This window comes from Berghia stephanieae, chromosome 5 (assembly GCF_034508935.2).
Source record: "Berghia stephanieae isolate SIO BIC M18660-M18661 chromosome 5, UCSD_Bste_1.3, whole genome shotgun sequence".
NCBI lineage: Eukaryota > Metazoa > Mollusca > Gastropoda > Nudibranchia > Aeolidiidae > Berghia > Berghia stephanieae.
In genome coordinates, this window is record NC_088364.1 from 43,354,556 (window position 1) to 43,370,696 (window position 16,141).

The following is a 16,141-nucleotide window of genomic DNA, read 5'->3' on the forward strand; positions in this document are numbered from 1 at the left end:
TTTTTGGGGTTTTTTTTAAATTTTTAATATGAAATACAAAATGTAAGACAACATCCTTGATGTATTATGTGTGTGGGTTTGTGTGTTTGTGTATGTGTGTGTTTGTTTGTGCCACTTTGAATTATAGGTGTATTATCTCTCTGCCCCTGTCTGTGAAGCAGATTTGGCAAGGTTTTGAGAACAAAGACAAAAAGTAAATTAGGAATGCTTTAAAATCAATCATCAAACATACAACCTTAATTCAACAAAATGATGAGTGATCAGATCTGGACATTCATAAATCAAATAACTTACATATTTAGTTCTATCAATTGTTGGCATTACCATATTAAATTGCATAAAGAAAAAACAATCTGGCAATCTTGATTTGATGCTATGATAAGCAATGTTATCAGTGCTGTTTTCTAATATGTGTCTGGTTTTAAACGTTTTGTTTTTCATCTTGGGGGGGGGGGGGGGGGGGGGGGTAGTGTTTTTTTCCCCGTCCCATCTGCTCAATCTGTACAAGTGTAATCGTCTTTTAAAATTAAAACTCCAGATGTAAGTAGGTAATTGTAATAAGAATAAAATTCATGTTAATTAAAAACACAATCAGGAATGTCAAACTATATGTCTATGGTACAATAGTTCACAAACAGGGACGATGGTACATTAAAGTTAATAATTGTAGAATTAAGTCACTTGTAAACAATATAAACATGCTCTAAGGCGCTGAGCGGGTATTGCACAAAGACAAGTAAGAAAAGGGTGTCAAAATTAATAATAAACTACTGAAATGGAAACCACTATAATTAAGGACTTGTCTTAAAGTTGATAAGTAATTAGTTTCTACTTTTTTTAAAAATCGAAATAATAATAGATTTATTAAACAGTAAACCCTTAAAACTATCTTAAGCTTGGCAATTCCTAGTGTCCTTAATAGTTTAGAATTTTTGTTCTAGTATTTATGTGTTTAAAAAAATAAATAAATTTCATTTATAAACAGAAGAAATCATACTTCTGTACAATGACTATTATGCACCACATAGACACAGAAACAAACAGCAATACACCTCTGCATACATAAAATTATCTTAAGAATAATAAAAAAAGAGACAGTTAAGTAATAAATGGCTGAGTGAAATCTTAAGTTATAATTTCAATGCTTACATTTTGTCAAAAAATAAAATTTCTGGGGGGAAAAAAAGATTAAACTTTGTGGAATAAGGAGAATTTTCAACAGTAGAATTAAAAATAAAAATAAAAAATAAAGAAAAACAAAAGAAAAACTATCATCATACTGTTATTCGTAAAGAAAAAATTTCAACTGCACCTGACACTTGGATGCATGGAAAATTCTAAAATCGTCTCTATAATTTTTATATTTAAAAACATTTTCTTTGATTTCTTGGTGATTTTAGAAAATAGCATTCTTCTACCATCACCAACAGCATGTAAAACAAGCTTTCGTCACAACATAATTTGTGGATTATCCACTTAATCACCCGCCTCCCAATCAACGTATTTTGGTCTGTGGTTCTCTTTGTGGTCCAGCAAGGCTATCGGTGTCCAGGAGTTCCACCTATCATTCCTTCAGCAACAGTCTTCACAAACACTTTACCTGAAAAAAAAATTATTTTAAATTAGAAGTGATGAAATCTCAACAAAAAAGAACCTAAAAAATTGAAATGTCATTGTTAGGAGACTCAATTAAATGTAAGCGTAGCTAAAGGATTCATTTAAACGTGTGAAGGTCCAACAATACCTTAAAATCAAAACATTGGATTGTTAACATTAACATTTTAAAATCAAATATATATTTTTGTAGTAAAAATAACTACAGTAATGATGATATTGTTGAGAAAATAAAAACGTGGAGAAAAAATTAATTACAAAAAAAAAAAAAAAACATCAGGACAGGTTCCATCTCTGGATATGGGCTTCTTATTCTGAGCTGTGCAATCTCAATTTTTTTAAAAACCAACCTGAACTGGGTATTCCAATTTCTATATAAATTCAGTGTGTTGCAGGGTTATGGTTAGGAAAGAATTTATATTAGAATTTCCATTCTCTTCCCCTCATTTGACTACTTTATTTGTGCTCATAACATTTCGACTAACAAATACGAATAAAAAAAAGAAAAGAAAATGGAAGAATATTGAATATCAACAAGAGGAAGTAAGACAGACAGTTTGCGTACTATTGTAACATTTATTTAAATTTTTAAAAAAATAAATGAGCAAGTGTTGGATTTATATCTTCTATAGGCAGTTCTCATCAACTTTGGATGAAGATTGAAACATTTGTCTGATTTTTGTTTGTATTTTATATGAGGTAAATTTTCAGTAAGGGTTCATTTTTTTGTGTGTATACGGCCATAAGAAATTAACCATTTCATCTCATGAGCAGCGACCAAAATGTAACTCGAGCTTCATACTGAAAATTGTTGAGTCTGCAATTAGGCCAGGTAAATAATAGGGGAAAAATATGGTTTTAAAGAAAGTCAGTCTTATTATTAAAGGGTTTAAAAAGGTTGTTGGGTGTCAGGTACAATGAGTTCAAAACGGTTAAGACATCCACTTACATGGGATAAAAACACATTAATTTTATAAAATCAGCGATAACAATTCTTTAAAAACCATTTATCATTATAAAGGCAACGTCATATTTGAGGAGATCTGTCCAAATGGTGTTGTTGAAGCCCACTTCCGTTATGTATAATTAGAGACTGTCTTTTAATATGCTACTTGTTTTATGAGTTGTAGAGATTAAGGAAGATAATGAATGTGATAAAAGGCCTCTTGGAGTATTTCGTAAATACAATATTTAATCATAAAAACATGCATATTATATAAGATGTGGCATTCAAGAATATTTCAAAAGATCACAAGATTGTATTTGATAATAATTTAATATCCTCTTGATAAACAAATAAATGCTGATTGGGGTTGGAAAAAATAATTGCCATTAAATTATGGACAAGCTGAAATAGAAGCAGTATTATAAACATGAAAAGATTTTATATTCCCAGTTCATTCATTGTGAAAATATGGGCATTCCAGTTGACTTTTATCGTTGTTCAATGAATTATCTATTTCACTGCTGGAACATCTTGGTGACAATACCTTACAGTGCAGTACAAAAGGCATAGATCTATTCATGCCTAAATAATAATCATGTTTTTCCCATTCAAGCACAAGCTTCGATGACATTGATGAACACAGCATTCATATTTCGTGAGAGATATATTATGATGATTAATTATGTGTTCTGAAAGGTATATCAGTGAAGAAAATGTGCCATAATAGAAAATATGGTAAGATAAAAACAATAGAGAATTGCAAGCTGGAAATACAAGCTACGAAGAAAGACCTGTAGAATCTCCAATACTCCTGACTGGGTCATTATTGACTTGTAGGAAATGTGACGATATCCATGGGAAATTGACTTGTAGATCCATCTACAAGTACGTCTTTGATGCACGCATGTTTTGTTGAGTGTTGGAATCTGATGATGGTCGTTTTTGACATCTGTAAATCTTACTGTTGCTGTCATGAAGGTGTGAAATCAACTCTTTATATCGAAGGTAAAAACTGCCCGTTGGATTTTATTTATCATTTTTTCATGGTTGAGATCTACAATCTTAAACCTTCACACAACAATCAATGGATATCTTCAAAATTGAAAATATAACAAGACATGCAATATTCACATCTAACTATCAATTGCACATCTAAATTCTTACAAACAGATTGAGCCCAATTTCCAAGTCGATTTTGTCTACTTTGTATATACCATTCTTCAACATATAAATAAATTCTCAAGGCCCTATCACGTCCAAATGTAAGCACTTTAAGTAGCTAAATCTTCAATTTAATTTAATCTTAATATCCTAAATATTCTATCAAGTTGTCACCAGTATTTTTTAAATTATATTTTTTGTTGAGGTTATCTAGCAGGGGAAAAATTGCGAGTAAGATGTTTTAAATTACAAAAAGAAAAATAACAGAATAACATAGAAGAAGATAAAGAAAAATTCACACACAGGAGTCGAGAATAGAAATTTGGTATTCTGTTATGAAGAAGACTAACTTGAATAAGTGAGATTAAGGTTAATAAGTTACAATTTTGAAACTTCGACCCAGACACTTGCTAGATATTCACATATCACATATCTATGAGCTATCTCTTTGTGTTTGTAAGTTGGCTTTTGGAAAAACAGATTGTTTGAAATATATGAGATAATATTTCCTTTATTCAAACAACTTCAAAATTATCTACAAAATTACTGTCTGAAAGCAAATAAAAGTTGTCAGCACTAAATCAGCACTAAAGCTAAACTATATCAATAAAAAAATGGATCTAAAGGTCTTCCATCACTGTCGAGAAATTCACATTGAAAGCAACAATATAGTGATATCCATGACGGATATATTTGAGTGTTTCATGGTCACCAGATGTAATGTTGAAATTAAGAAATAATTTCAAGACTCCACAAGAAGAGAAATATTTCATCCACGTCACTTTATTAGTGACGGCTGGCAAACCTGATACTCCCATAAATATTTATCAATGAAGAAATTTGGTCGTTCATTGTTTATCTCTGCTCTACCCTATGGCCATGAGCTACTTCGAAAAGTAGCACACCCAAAAACAAGGTCTGTACATAAAGTTAACTATTGATTTTAACTCTTAATTCTATTTGATGGGAATGGAATTAAACAATACCAAAAAAAAGCGGTAAAAAAATAAAATAAATAAGGATGTTACAGGAAATGATATTAAAATGATAAAATTGTCAAAATAAATTTTCTGAAAAAAAAAATTGCGTAGATGTCTGAGCAAAAATATAAATGAATCGTTGTTATAAAGAAAACGCTGTACAAAGGAAAGTTTCCTGAATTTTTCTCTCTTATTTACGTTTTATTCTAACTTATATTTAGGCATTTTATCACACTTATTATTATCTTTAACATCGTTTCCATCCTCATCATCATCACCATCATCATCATAAGCAGCTGCAGTAATCTCATCATTTTCTTCTTATCATCATCATCATCATAATCATTATTATTATTATTATTATTATTATTATTATTATTATTATTATTATTATTATTATTATTATTATTATTATTATTATTATTATTATTATTATTATTATTATTATTATTATATTATTATATATCATTATCGTATATTATTATTATATATTATTATTTTATTATTATTATTATTATTATTATTATTATTATTATTATTATTATTATTATTATTAATATTATTATTATTATTATCAATAGTTTTATTATTATTTTTATTACTATTATCAGTTTTATTATTATCTTTATTACTATTATCATTTATTATCATTATTTTTATTATTATTTTTATTACTATTATCATTTATTATCATTATTTTTATTATTATTTTTATTACTATTATCATTTATTATCATTATTTTTATTATTATTTTTATTACTGTTATCATTTATTATCATATTTTATTATTATTATTATTATTATTATTATTATTATTATTATTATTATTATTATTATTATTATTATTATTATTATTATTATTATTATTTTTTGTTGTTTTTGTTAGTATTATTATCATCATTTTTACATTAAAATATTATTATTGTTAGTATTATTATTATCATTTTAACATTAATATTATTATTGTTAGTATTACTATTATCATTTTAACATTAACATTAATATTATTATTATCAATATTATTAAATTATTATCATTAATTTTATGATTATATTTATTATCATTATCATTATTATTATTGTTTATTATTTATTATTATTATTATTATTATTATTATTATTATTATTATTATTATTATTATTATTATTATTACTATTATTATTATTATTATTATTATTATCATTATTACTATCATTATTATCGTCATCATCTTGTCACCATCATCATAATCATCGTCATCATTGCAGCTTTTAAGGATTTTAAATTCCTTTACATCAAAAATAAAAAAAACAAAAAGCAAAAACAATAACAAAACATACAAACAAAATAAAACAACAACAAAAAAACACGACTTGACAGCGTTTTCATCTAATTTTGTTTAATAAAATAAATACTTGTTCCATTTTCTATGTAATATATTAATTAATCATTTAATTTTTAATAGGTGTAAAAACATATGAGGAATTAGTGAGAATTTTATTCTCGTTAGTTAAGTTGTTTGAAGGTATTCGTCTGGGTGACAAGAATGACAGAATACAAAAAGATAAGACATTCACAACTTACCATCTGAGCTGTGTTCCCCTACAACAAATCAATCCAAACAAAGTTAAAACGAAATAAACACAGGGCTCTTATCCAGGGAAAATGTTTTAAACATCCAGGGCAAGTTTTAGGAATAGTGCATCTGCTAAGTTATAAGACGCAAAATTATAATATCTTTTTAAAAGTAATAGGGTCAAATATAACTCGACTTTCTTTTTTTTTTTTTTTTTTCAATTTTTTTTGGGGGGTTAATTTTGGCAGACCATTTTTTCTTTTTTAAATCAAATGAATCTATAAAGGTACGTTTTCTCTATCACAGATAGTGAGTTATGAAAATCAAAATGCCAGCTAGACCACTAAGATATGGACGAGATGCAAGCCCTTCACCGTACGAAGGAGAATACTTGCCAGCAGAACTGATAAGATAAAGACTGCTCATCTTTATTAGTTATGACATAATTAGACTCTCGTATTTAAGGTTTTTCCAGTCAAGAAAAGCTTACTTTCTGAAAATAATTTTTTCCTTGAAATTCTCCTTCTTGCTTTGAGTGGCATTGTATCATACAGAATTTTTTATGGTTATAATCTGACACTTTCAAGTCATTTCAGAGACAGAAAAAAAAGCATTTTCCAAGACATAAATCTAAAATCAGACTCCAATCCAATCCTTACCTCTGTTCCTGGTATTGGCTGTCTGTTGCTGGTTGACTGCCTTAGTCAGAGTAGGGCCTGCGTGCTTGTTGATCTTTTGACCTTTCAACTTGACCTGGTTCAGGAGGTTCATCAAGAAACGTTTGTCTTTCGCTTCCTGAATAAGTAAAAGAGTTGTTTTTTTAAATTCATATTTGTTGTCAAGGAAATGTGAAATAGCTTTCAAGGGAGAATACTGATAATTTAAAACAATTATAAAAATTCAAAGCAAAATAAAACAATCCAGAAGTTGTGAGACAACACTATGATCGCATTCTCCATATTGGACCACTTGATTTGAATATATCATCAATATAAATATTTTTGTATTTCAACTGTATGATAAACCTCCAAATTGTGTGAGGATTACACCCTTGTTTGGATGAAATAGATGGCTTGTAAACATACTGACTAAAAATATCTATTTTTAGGAGTTCTAAAGCACCTGTCTACTTCTATGTCATTTGCACACTCGACAAAGGAATATGGTGGGCTAGCCAATCAGTAATAGACTCAGTTTGAAAGAGCTCAAGAAACAGTGAGTCAAATATCAGTTAAAATAATGAATATAAGTACTTAGCAATTAAGAGCAGTCTATCTGTGTGTATAGTATGAACTACAGGCACTGGAACACTCTATGAAGATGGATACCCTTAACAAGGGTTATAATTTACATTAAAACGTGATGTGCGGCTATCATAGCACAAAAAAAATTAAACAAATATCAGATAAGGATGATGTGAATATAATTATGTCCCTTGCAGTTTCAGGAAACTTCGGAAATTGTTGACCACGACATACTACATACAAAATCTATGATAAAATATGAACACACTATGGAGAGATGTTTGACAATTCAAAAAATGTTATCTCTCACATAGAAATAAATCCATCTGATATTCCTAGCTCAGCCGATGATCCCAAGCAGGCCTGGGGAGAACCAAATTCTAAAACAAGGACATGACGCTGCATGGAAGAAATACATATAACAAGTATAGCAGATGTTTTGTTTGTTTTTAAGGGTTTTACTACGCTTGCAACACTTTTAGCTCATATCAGCGCCAGTAAAAAGGTAGAAAATAGGATAGTCAAAAATTAAAGAATTACAATTAAAGCACCCAAAACAAGTAAGACAAAGGGGAGCTGATTCAAATAGGGAACAGGTGTAGATTCCAAGAGCATAGCATATCATCAATGTACTTAGTTTGAGATCACCTAAAAGTTATATACAGACAGCAGCACAAGATCCCACTAAAAGGAATACGCTCAAATATTTACAAGATATATTAAAAACAAAAATATAATGATCAATACATAACAGAGAGATGATTTACAAGGAAATAATATCACCTCCAAAAACTAACACTATACAATTGTCTGTTTCCCTCCCAGCCAAGGACTCCGGCTAGGGCCAGGACAAAACCAAGCAATCCCATTCAAAGACAAAGACAGAAAGCAACTCCGAAAACAGATATAAGGGGATAGAAGATACACAAGTGCCCATCATGGGAGGTCAAAGGACCTATTTTATTTAATAGTATTTATTAGCAATTATTATGCAATAATTTCTACCTTTTTAATACAGGCACAGGGTGAATTGTCAGTGTTATATAGTGTAAGTCAAGAAATTTGAGTTGTTTGGGATTATAATCTATGCAGTCAGCGGGATTTGAAAATGGGGTTTTGGCCCATTTGGAATGCGACCAAAAAAGTCAAAGTTCAAATCTGCACAACTTTTGAACAAATTACCCTATGTTTGTTTTTGTTTTTAAGGGTTTTACGGCGCTTGCAACACATTAAGGTCATATCAGCGCCAATAAAAAGGAAGAAAATGGGATAGTACAAAGTTCTAGAATTACAATTAAGGCACAAAAGAAAAGGTAAGACAAAGGGGAACTGGTTCAAATAGGGAACAGATGTAGATTCCAAGAGCACACCGTCAAAGTACATAGTTTGAGATCACCTAAAAGTCTCATCCAGACACAAGCACAAAATCCAACAAAGAGAAATACACTCAAATGCTTACATTATACATTGAAAATAACAAATATAATAATACATAACAGAGAGATGATTTAAAGGAAAAAAAAATATCATCTCCCAAAACAATAACTATGCATTGACTGTTTCCCTCCTAGCTAGGACTCCAGGCAGGGACAGGACAAAACCAAGTAATCTCATGCCAAGACAAAGACAGAAAGCATGTTGGAAAACAGATATAAGGGGATAGAAGACACAGTATGTACCCCCTGCACACTATGGGAGGTCAGGAACCCCACCCAGAAATTACCCTATCATGTTGATTGCAGCATCAAAAGTCTTAGAATTATATGTACATTCCATAACAGGTTGTATGCATGATTTAACAAATCGATTTGGAGTAGTGCCGTGCTGAGGACCGGTCCCACGGTCCTTTAGCTGAGAACCGGGGACCGGTCCCAAAGTGGAGGACCATTGGCGGTCATCACCTTTCAACGGTCCTAGCGATTCTCGTGCCATACTACTTCCCCAGCAATTCTTTGCCTATCTTCCACCAATCACCACCCATCCCACTTAATTAATCACACCCACCCCCCTTTGCTATACACTAAACGACACAGTCGACCACCTCCCTCCACTCTGCAAACCTCCCTTTCATGTGTGGGATGGGGGGGGGGGGGGGAACAGGATGCGCATGACAATCTTCAACGCCTTGGACGATTCCATTATATGGGGTAAATTTCAAAATTTACTACACCATAATGATCAAAATTACAATGATCTATGATGAAGGCAACACCCCTCTTCTCTAATGGGTTATTGTTTGAAATGTATGTGACTACTAAAGATGTGTGAGTTTGTGTTTGTGTGTGTGTTTCGAACCTAGCAAGTAGCAAGTCCGATTTTTTGTTTTCTTTTGTCCATCTCTTGTCATCACTCCTGTCTATTGCATTGTTGTCATTTAAAATAATACAATAATATTAAAATTTCGTTTGGTGTTCTAACTAATCAAATGAGTTTCATGAGTTTCTTCCTTCCAAAAAAACCCAGTTATAACGTTTGTATTTTTAAAAAGCCCAATAGAATAGTTGGGGACCCCAATAGCTCAGTTGATAGAGCACTCTCTTAATACGCAAAGGGCCAGAGATCGATCCCGGGTGCAGTCGAGCTTTTTCTGAATCCTTGTCTACTCAGCAGTGAATGGGTAGCTGGGTTTGTTAGATCTGGCGAAAAGTCACCACTGACCCCACTTATTACCGCATCCACCCCCTCTTATTATAACTTTACGTCTCTCTCTTACTCTTCAATGCTCCCTGCCGTCTAATGTGTGTGTGTGGGTGGGGGGGTAGGAGTTGCGGAGTTGCGTGTGTGTATCAATGCCACGGACAACTCGATCAACGCCTTGGGCGATTCCATTATCTCCGTTAATGGGGATAAATTTCAAATTTTATTCACGCTAAATTATCGAAGTAACAATGAAGTAAGGTGAGCAAATGAAGAAAGCATCACCCCTCTTCTCTAATTAGGTTACAATTTGAAATGAGTGTGACTACTCAGTGTGTATGTGTGTGTGTGTATTCAATCCAGACTGTCTTTTGTTTTCTTTAACTTGAACTTGTCACCATCACTCCATTAATTATAAGCCAGCCTATCGCATTGTTGTTATTGTTGTCATTTGTTACCATCTCAGTTACTTACAAATTTACAACCCCAGTAATCATCATAGTCGCTTATTAGATTATTTTATTTATCTCAATTGTTACTGTTTCACCCATTTTCCAATTTCCTTACATTTCAACTGGAAAATATGTCGTCGAGAAAAACCAGCTGGGTTTGGGAGCATTACGAAAAAGATGAAGGAAATAAGAAAGTGTTGCGTTTGATCTGTAAATCTTTATTGACATATTCTGGAGGGACCTCGACGCTTGCGAACACATACAGAATAAACACCCAAGTCCCAAGGTTCTAGGAACCGGTCCTTGCGTTTCTCATTTCCCAGGAACCGTAGGACCGTAGTCCTTAAGCTTGCCTAGGACCGCCCCACACTAGTTTGGAGTAGCTACATTAAAAGCTATCATATACATTTTTCTTAAGTACTGAATCATACATAACAAAAAAAAAAAAAAATAACTTGGAGAGACCCGTACAAAAATAAATGATGATGTGAACAATTTTTAACTTACAGATTTGAGTTGCATCTTGAGCTGTTCTACCATGGAATGATGACTCAGCATAATAATTCGCATGTAATACAGAACCACACTGGCAAAGGTAAAAATGAAAGAGAGATAGAAAATAAAAGTATGCTCTGCATTGTTATCTCATGAGTTCTATAAGGAAAAAAAATATGAACTGCAGGTTATACATATTCAGCTATTCAGAAAAAAATTCTAAAATGAAACAATGTGATGAGCAGCTGCTTAATCCAAATAGAAATAAATCCACAAGCGCTTGTAAACTTATCTCCCCAAATTACAAAAATAAATAAAATAAAACAGAAAAAATAACATCATCCAAAGCTAAAAAGTGACATAGTAATAATAATACTAATGATAATAATAATAATAATAATAATAATAATAATAATAATAATAATAATAATAATAATAATAATAATAATAATAGTAATAATAATAATAATAATAATAATAATAATAAATAATAATAATAATAATAATAATAATAATAATAATAATAATAATAATCATAATAATAATCATAATAATAAAATCATCATCATCATCATCATCATCATCATCACAATAATAATAATAATAATAATAATAATAATAATAATAATAATAATAATAATAATAATAATAATAATAATAATAATAATAATAATAATAATAATAATAAAAGCAAATAAAGTACAGCCATTTAGGATCAAATTTCAATTTCATCCTTAGCAAGATTTAATGTTAGATGCTTTTTTTTATATTGGCACTTTTACGATAGTAAGTTACCCATTCACATCAGATACAATTAGGTCAATTATTATTTATAGTGTCTTAACCATGGACCCAGCTCCAAGGAAAGAGTTAGAAAAATTGTCCAATCACCAAAGAAATTAGTTACACCAACGAGATTTGGGTTTTAGTTAAAACCTTTCTGTCATTGCTTTATTGCTGAATACACTTTAAATATGATGTCAAATTTACTGAGAAATCAAACTCTCGCTGTAAACATTCATTGCCTACCTGATTAAAAAAATATTTTTGCAATGCTTTTACCTGAAAAATACCAGACAACCAGCAACAAAACCAGGGGAACTAATAAAATCAAAAAAGTCCTTTGAGAAAGAACTTTCTGTTTTCCACTCCCCAATCAAACTCTCCACAACGTCATAAGCACTATCCAGATTTTTGTAGGGACCACAGTCTGTGCTTGGTTTCATCCTGAGGAGAGGATAAAATACTGAAATACTTAACGGCAACGTCTAACCCTTACCCATTTTCAAACCATTCTTTTTGCCAATCATCTTATCATATTTATTCTTTATGTTTGTAATACCATATTTATATATAAACTGTAGGTGTTCTTTGACAAATTAAATAGTTATGAATATTTGTAATGCATATTCCCATAAATTTAAGATGCTCAATGATTTTTTAAATTCTTCATTTAATCCCCTTGCATATACTATGGAACCATATTTCATACACTACACATAGTCTGGTAGGCATCCTTTTTTGGCTAGCATTCATATGATATTTGTCATTGTCTATAGTCAGTACTCAGTCAAATGCGGTAATGTGTGTAAATGCTTTACCCAAGGACATCCAATGCCAGTATGAGAATCTTTGCAATCATTGCCACCCAACCAGTCAATAATAATCATACTTTACATCACTTGACTTTTGTGACAAGACAAAACACTGACGTCACAAACCATTGATAGCCGGGTAGTAAAATATATTTATAAGGTGCTCATAATATAATGCATTAACCTAGTGAGAGTTGTAGTTCTTGTGTAGAGAGTTGCCACTAAGCAGCTCAGCGAGAGTGGTGTGCAAAAGGACACTATCTTTCGACCAACCCATCGCACCTTAAACAGCAACTTCATAAAATCCAATATACCTACATACATAACACACCTCATAATCTCTATAGACTGCATAAAACCTATTAAACACATCCCAAGAAATTTGTTTCATTACTTTTTCTCTTGTTGCTATTCATGAAGAAAACATAGGAGGGAAAAGAGAATCATAGTTTTTGGTGCAAAAGAGTAAAATAACCAACTTGGAAGAATCGTGGGATATGCTCATTGTGAATATGATGCTAGAGATACATTTTGAATACACTGTGAACTCCATATCCTCAGCTTATTCCAAATGACACTGATCTGAATGACATAAGCCTTCACAGACGAAGTTTACCCCCATTTCTATAACTGTTTGCTACCCTTTGGATAGGATGCTAGTCTATTGTAAAGTTTTTCTACAAGACCTAACAGACCCAGCTACCAAATCACCACTGGATAGACAGAGGAGTCAGAAATAACCTTGAATATATCCAGCTTCGAAAGCAATGCCTTTGCTTGTGAAATGAGTGCTATGAAGACACCCATTCTGATCAAAGTGCTAACAATAATCTATGAAAGATAATGGATTTAATTTTATCGGCAAACTGAAGGGGGAAAAAAACGAATCATAAATGGCTAGAAGTAAATAAAATATTTTTTTTATTATTATTCAAAAAGACAACAACAACAAAAAATAATAAATAAATTCTAAAAAAAGAAAAGGATTCATTAACATCTCTGCTCAAAGGTACCAGCCTGTTAAGGAATGTAACCTTGAGGAAAAGAATATTATCTATTATAAAATTTGAGTTGAATAAAACCCTGCATATAAAGGGCTAACATAAATTAAATAGGAACTTACAGAGAAATCAGACATCCAATGTGGACCAAGCAGAGCACAAAGAATCCAAACAAATAGCCAATAAAGATAGTGTGAGTGTTCGATGCTTTCCATGGTTTTAGGGAGCTTTTGCAATTGTTGACAACGCTATACTGTAAACAAAATAAAACTGTGCATAAATATAAATTATAATAGTAATTAAGATTTTTGTACATTTGTTTTTTGTGGGTAATTCTTTTTTTATTTGGGGGGGGGGGGGGGGGGGGGGGGTCCTTTTTATGAGATGTTCAAAGATTCTTTCACTTTTACGCCATTTCATTAAAAGGGAAAATGATGGGATAGTCAATTTGTTAAGGATATAAATTCCTGTAATAATAAAATAAAATAAAAATAAAATAAAATTTCCTTTATTCATCCCCAAAGGGGAAATTTGTCTTTAGGGTCTATTCCAAGGGAAAACTGGAATAACACAGGCATCAGCCACAGCGCAGTGCCGCAAAGTGAGCTAGGGCGAGATGACTTGCTCAAGGCCACACAACAAGGTGGGTAGTCAAACTCGGTACCTTTTGGGTATGAAGCAAAGACAGTACCACTGAGCAATGCTGGGATGTTTTTATTTTTAAATATTTTTTTTTTGAGATTTACAGAACATGCAACACTTTTGGGTCATTTCATAACCTGTAAAAAGGAAGATCATAGGATGGTCAAGTTATAATACATTTGAATTTAACTGCACACACAAACGACCTAGAAAAAGTAAAGCAAGGAGATGAATTCAAATAAAGATCAGACACAGGTACAGAGAGCAATCTATCCATGTTCCTAATCTGAGGCAATAGTCCCAAGTCCGAAACCTGAAGCACGAGTAAAGGTGAATACTCTTAACATTTATACTATTTAAAATAATGCTCTTTATAAGAGAGACAAACCTCAGAGTATTTCGTCATCTTTTTATTAAAAAATTGATTAAGGTAGGCATCAGGGAGACCCAAGGGGAGTCTCCCCCAACACCGTTATTAGGGAGACCTTAATGCAATCTCCCTCCCGATATTAGGGAGACCCCCCAATGTGTAAAATGCAATTTATCATCAGTCAAAATTTCACCTATTTTTTCCCTTTGCAGTTTGCCCATTCAAAGGCTCACTTGCCTATCTGCCTGCCTCTTTAATTCTTTGAGGTAGGCAGTAGGTGTTGCTCAAATTACGCGATAAATAGTGTTCTGTTAGGTCTCCCACAACTTGCACGACACCTTAAGTATCTTGGAAAGTGGTTTTAGATATCTCGAGGAAAAGAAAAGTGTATGCACTGCATTGCTAGCACTGATTATTACGAGTTTGTCGCTGAGATTTACCTCTTACTTTGTTAAGTTGATGATTTCTTAAACAAATTGTACAGTTACAACAGTTTTCAAGTTGGGAGACTGGGATATAGGTAAGAGAGGGTGGGGTGTCACTCTTGAACAGTACTAGTACTAGATGAGATACGAGAACATTACATTATTTCATCAATATGCGTCAAACCCAGTGCCCCTCCCTATGCCTCTCTCTCTCAGTAGTAGAGAGTGGCCATTTCCAACAAATAGGCAAAGGAGAAAATGGCACTATTTGTTCGGAAATATTATGATGATAATTGAAAAAATGTCTTTTAAATAGAACAATATACGAGAAATGAAAGGTAAATAAACCACACACGTAAAAACAAACAAAATCTGACCTAAGTGATATTTGAACTCGGGACCTTCCTACTCAAAGTCCAACACCTTAACCACTACACTGCAGAGCTGCTTGTTCAATTGCAATATTTAGTCATGAATATCTTGTTTTTCTTTTCTTTAGAACAGTGAGTAAGCGAGTAAAGGTTGATCCGAAGTTAACTACAAGTCATATTCACCGGGAATGGAAATAAAGCTTGTCTGCGCGTGCGCTAGTACAAGGGGGATTTCCCAAACGACAGAATTTCGGAAGTCCTCAGCTGGTCTCGCTAATTATTTCCTTTGATTAAAATCTTTTTTTTTTGTCATCAAAAATGGTTTTATGCAATTAACCAAAAAATATTGACTTCCATGAAATAGATAATAAACATTCTACTCTGGGATAAGAATTACTGAGTTTCTTATATGACCTCAGCTCCTAACTCACCCTTTTCACGTAGAAGATGATGATAAGCTTGATAATGACAATGACAGGGATCATGGGGCAATAATACACACCAAGCCTGGAAAAAATGTAAAAAGATGAAAAATTAAATTGGTATGATGCTTTACACAGTATCAATATGTAGAAGAAGAAGAAGAAGAAGAAGAAGAAGAAGAAGAAGAAGAAGAAGAAGAAGAAGAAGAAGAAGAAGAAGAAGAAGAAGA

The 16,141-nt window shown here is 31.9% G+C and overlaps 1 protein-coding gene across 7 annotated transcripts in view; it reads right to left on the bottom strand.

Moving 5' to 3' along the window:
- The window catches only part of LOC144972970 (transmembrane channel-like protein 5), a 36,992-nt gene continuing 20,851 nt past the window's right edge, over window positions 1–16,141 (bottom strand). For 2 of the 7 annotated variants that reach the window (XM_078914855.1, XM_078914856.1), the window contains exons 13-18: window positions 15,921–15,996; window positions 13,804–13,934; window positions 12,148–12,312; window positions 11,098–11,176; window positions 6,917–7,052; window positions 3,204–3,527 (exon numbers count right to left, since the gene is read on the bottom strand). In XM_078914855.1, coding sequence (XP_078770981.1) covers window positions 3,262–3,527; window positions 6,917–7,052; window positions 11,098–11,176; window positions 12,148–12,312; window positions 13,804–13,934; window positions 15,921–15,996 — 853 coding nt within the window. In that variant the 3' untranslated portion in view covers window positions 3,204–3,261. Of the gene's footprint in view, window positions 1,601–3,203; window positions 3,528–6,265; window positions 6,284–6,916; window positions 7,053–11,097; window positions 11,177–12,147; window positions 12,313–13,803; window positions 13,935–15,920; window positions 15,997–16,141 lie in introns of those variants that run through there. The other 5 variants (XM_078914858.1, XM_078914859.1, XM_078914860.1 and 2 more) reach the window with 5 other exon arrangements.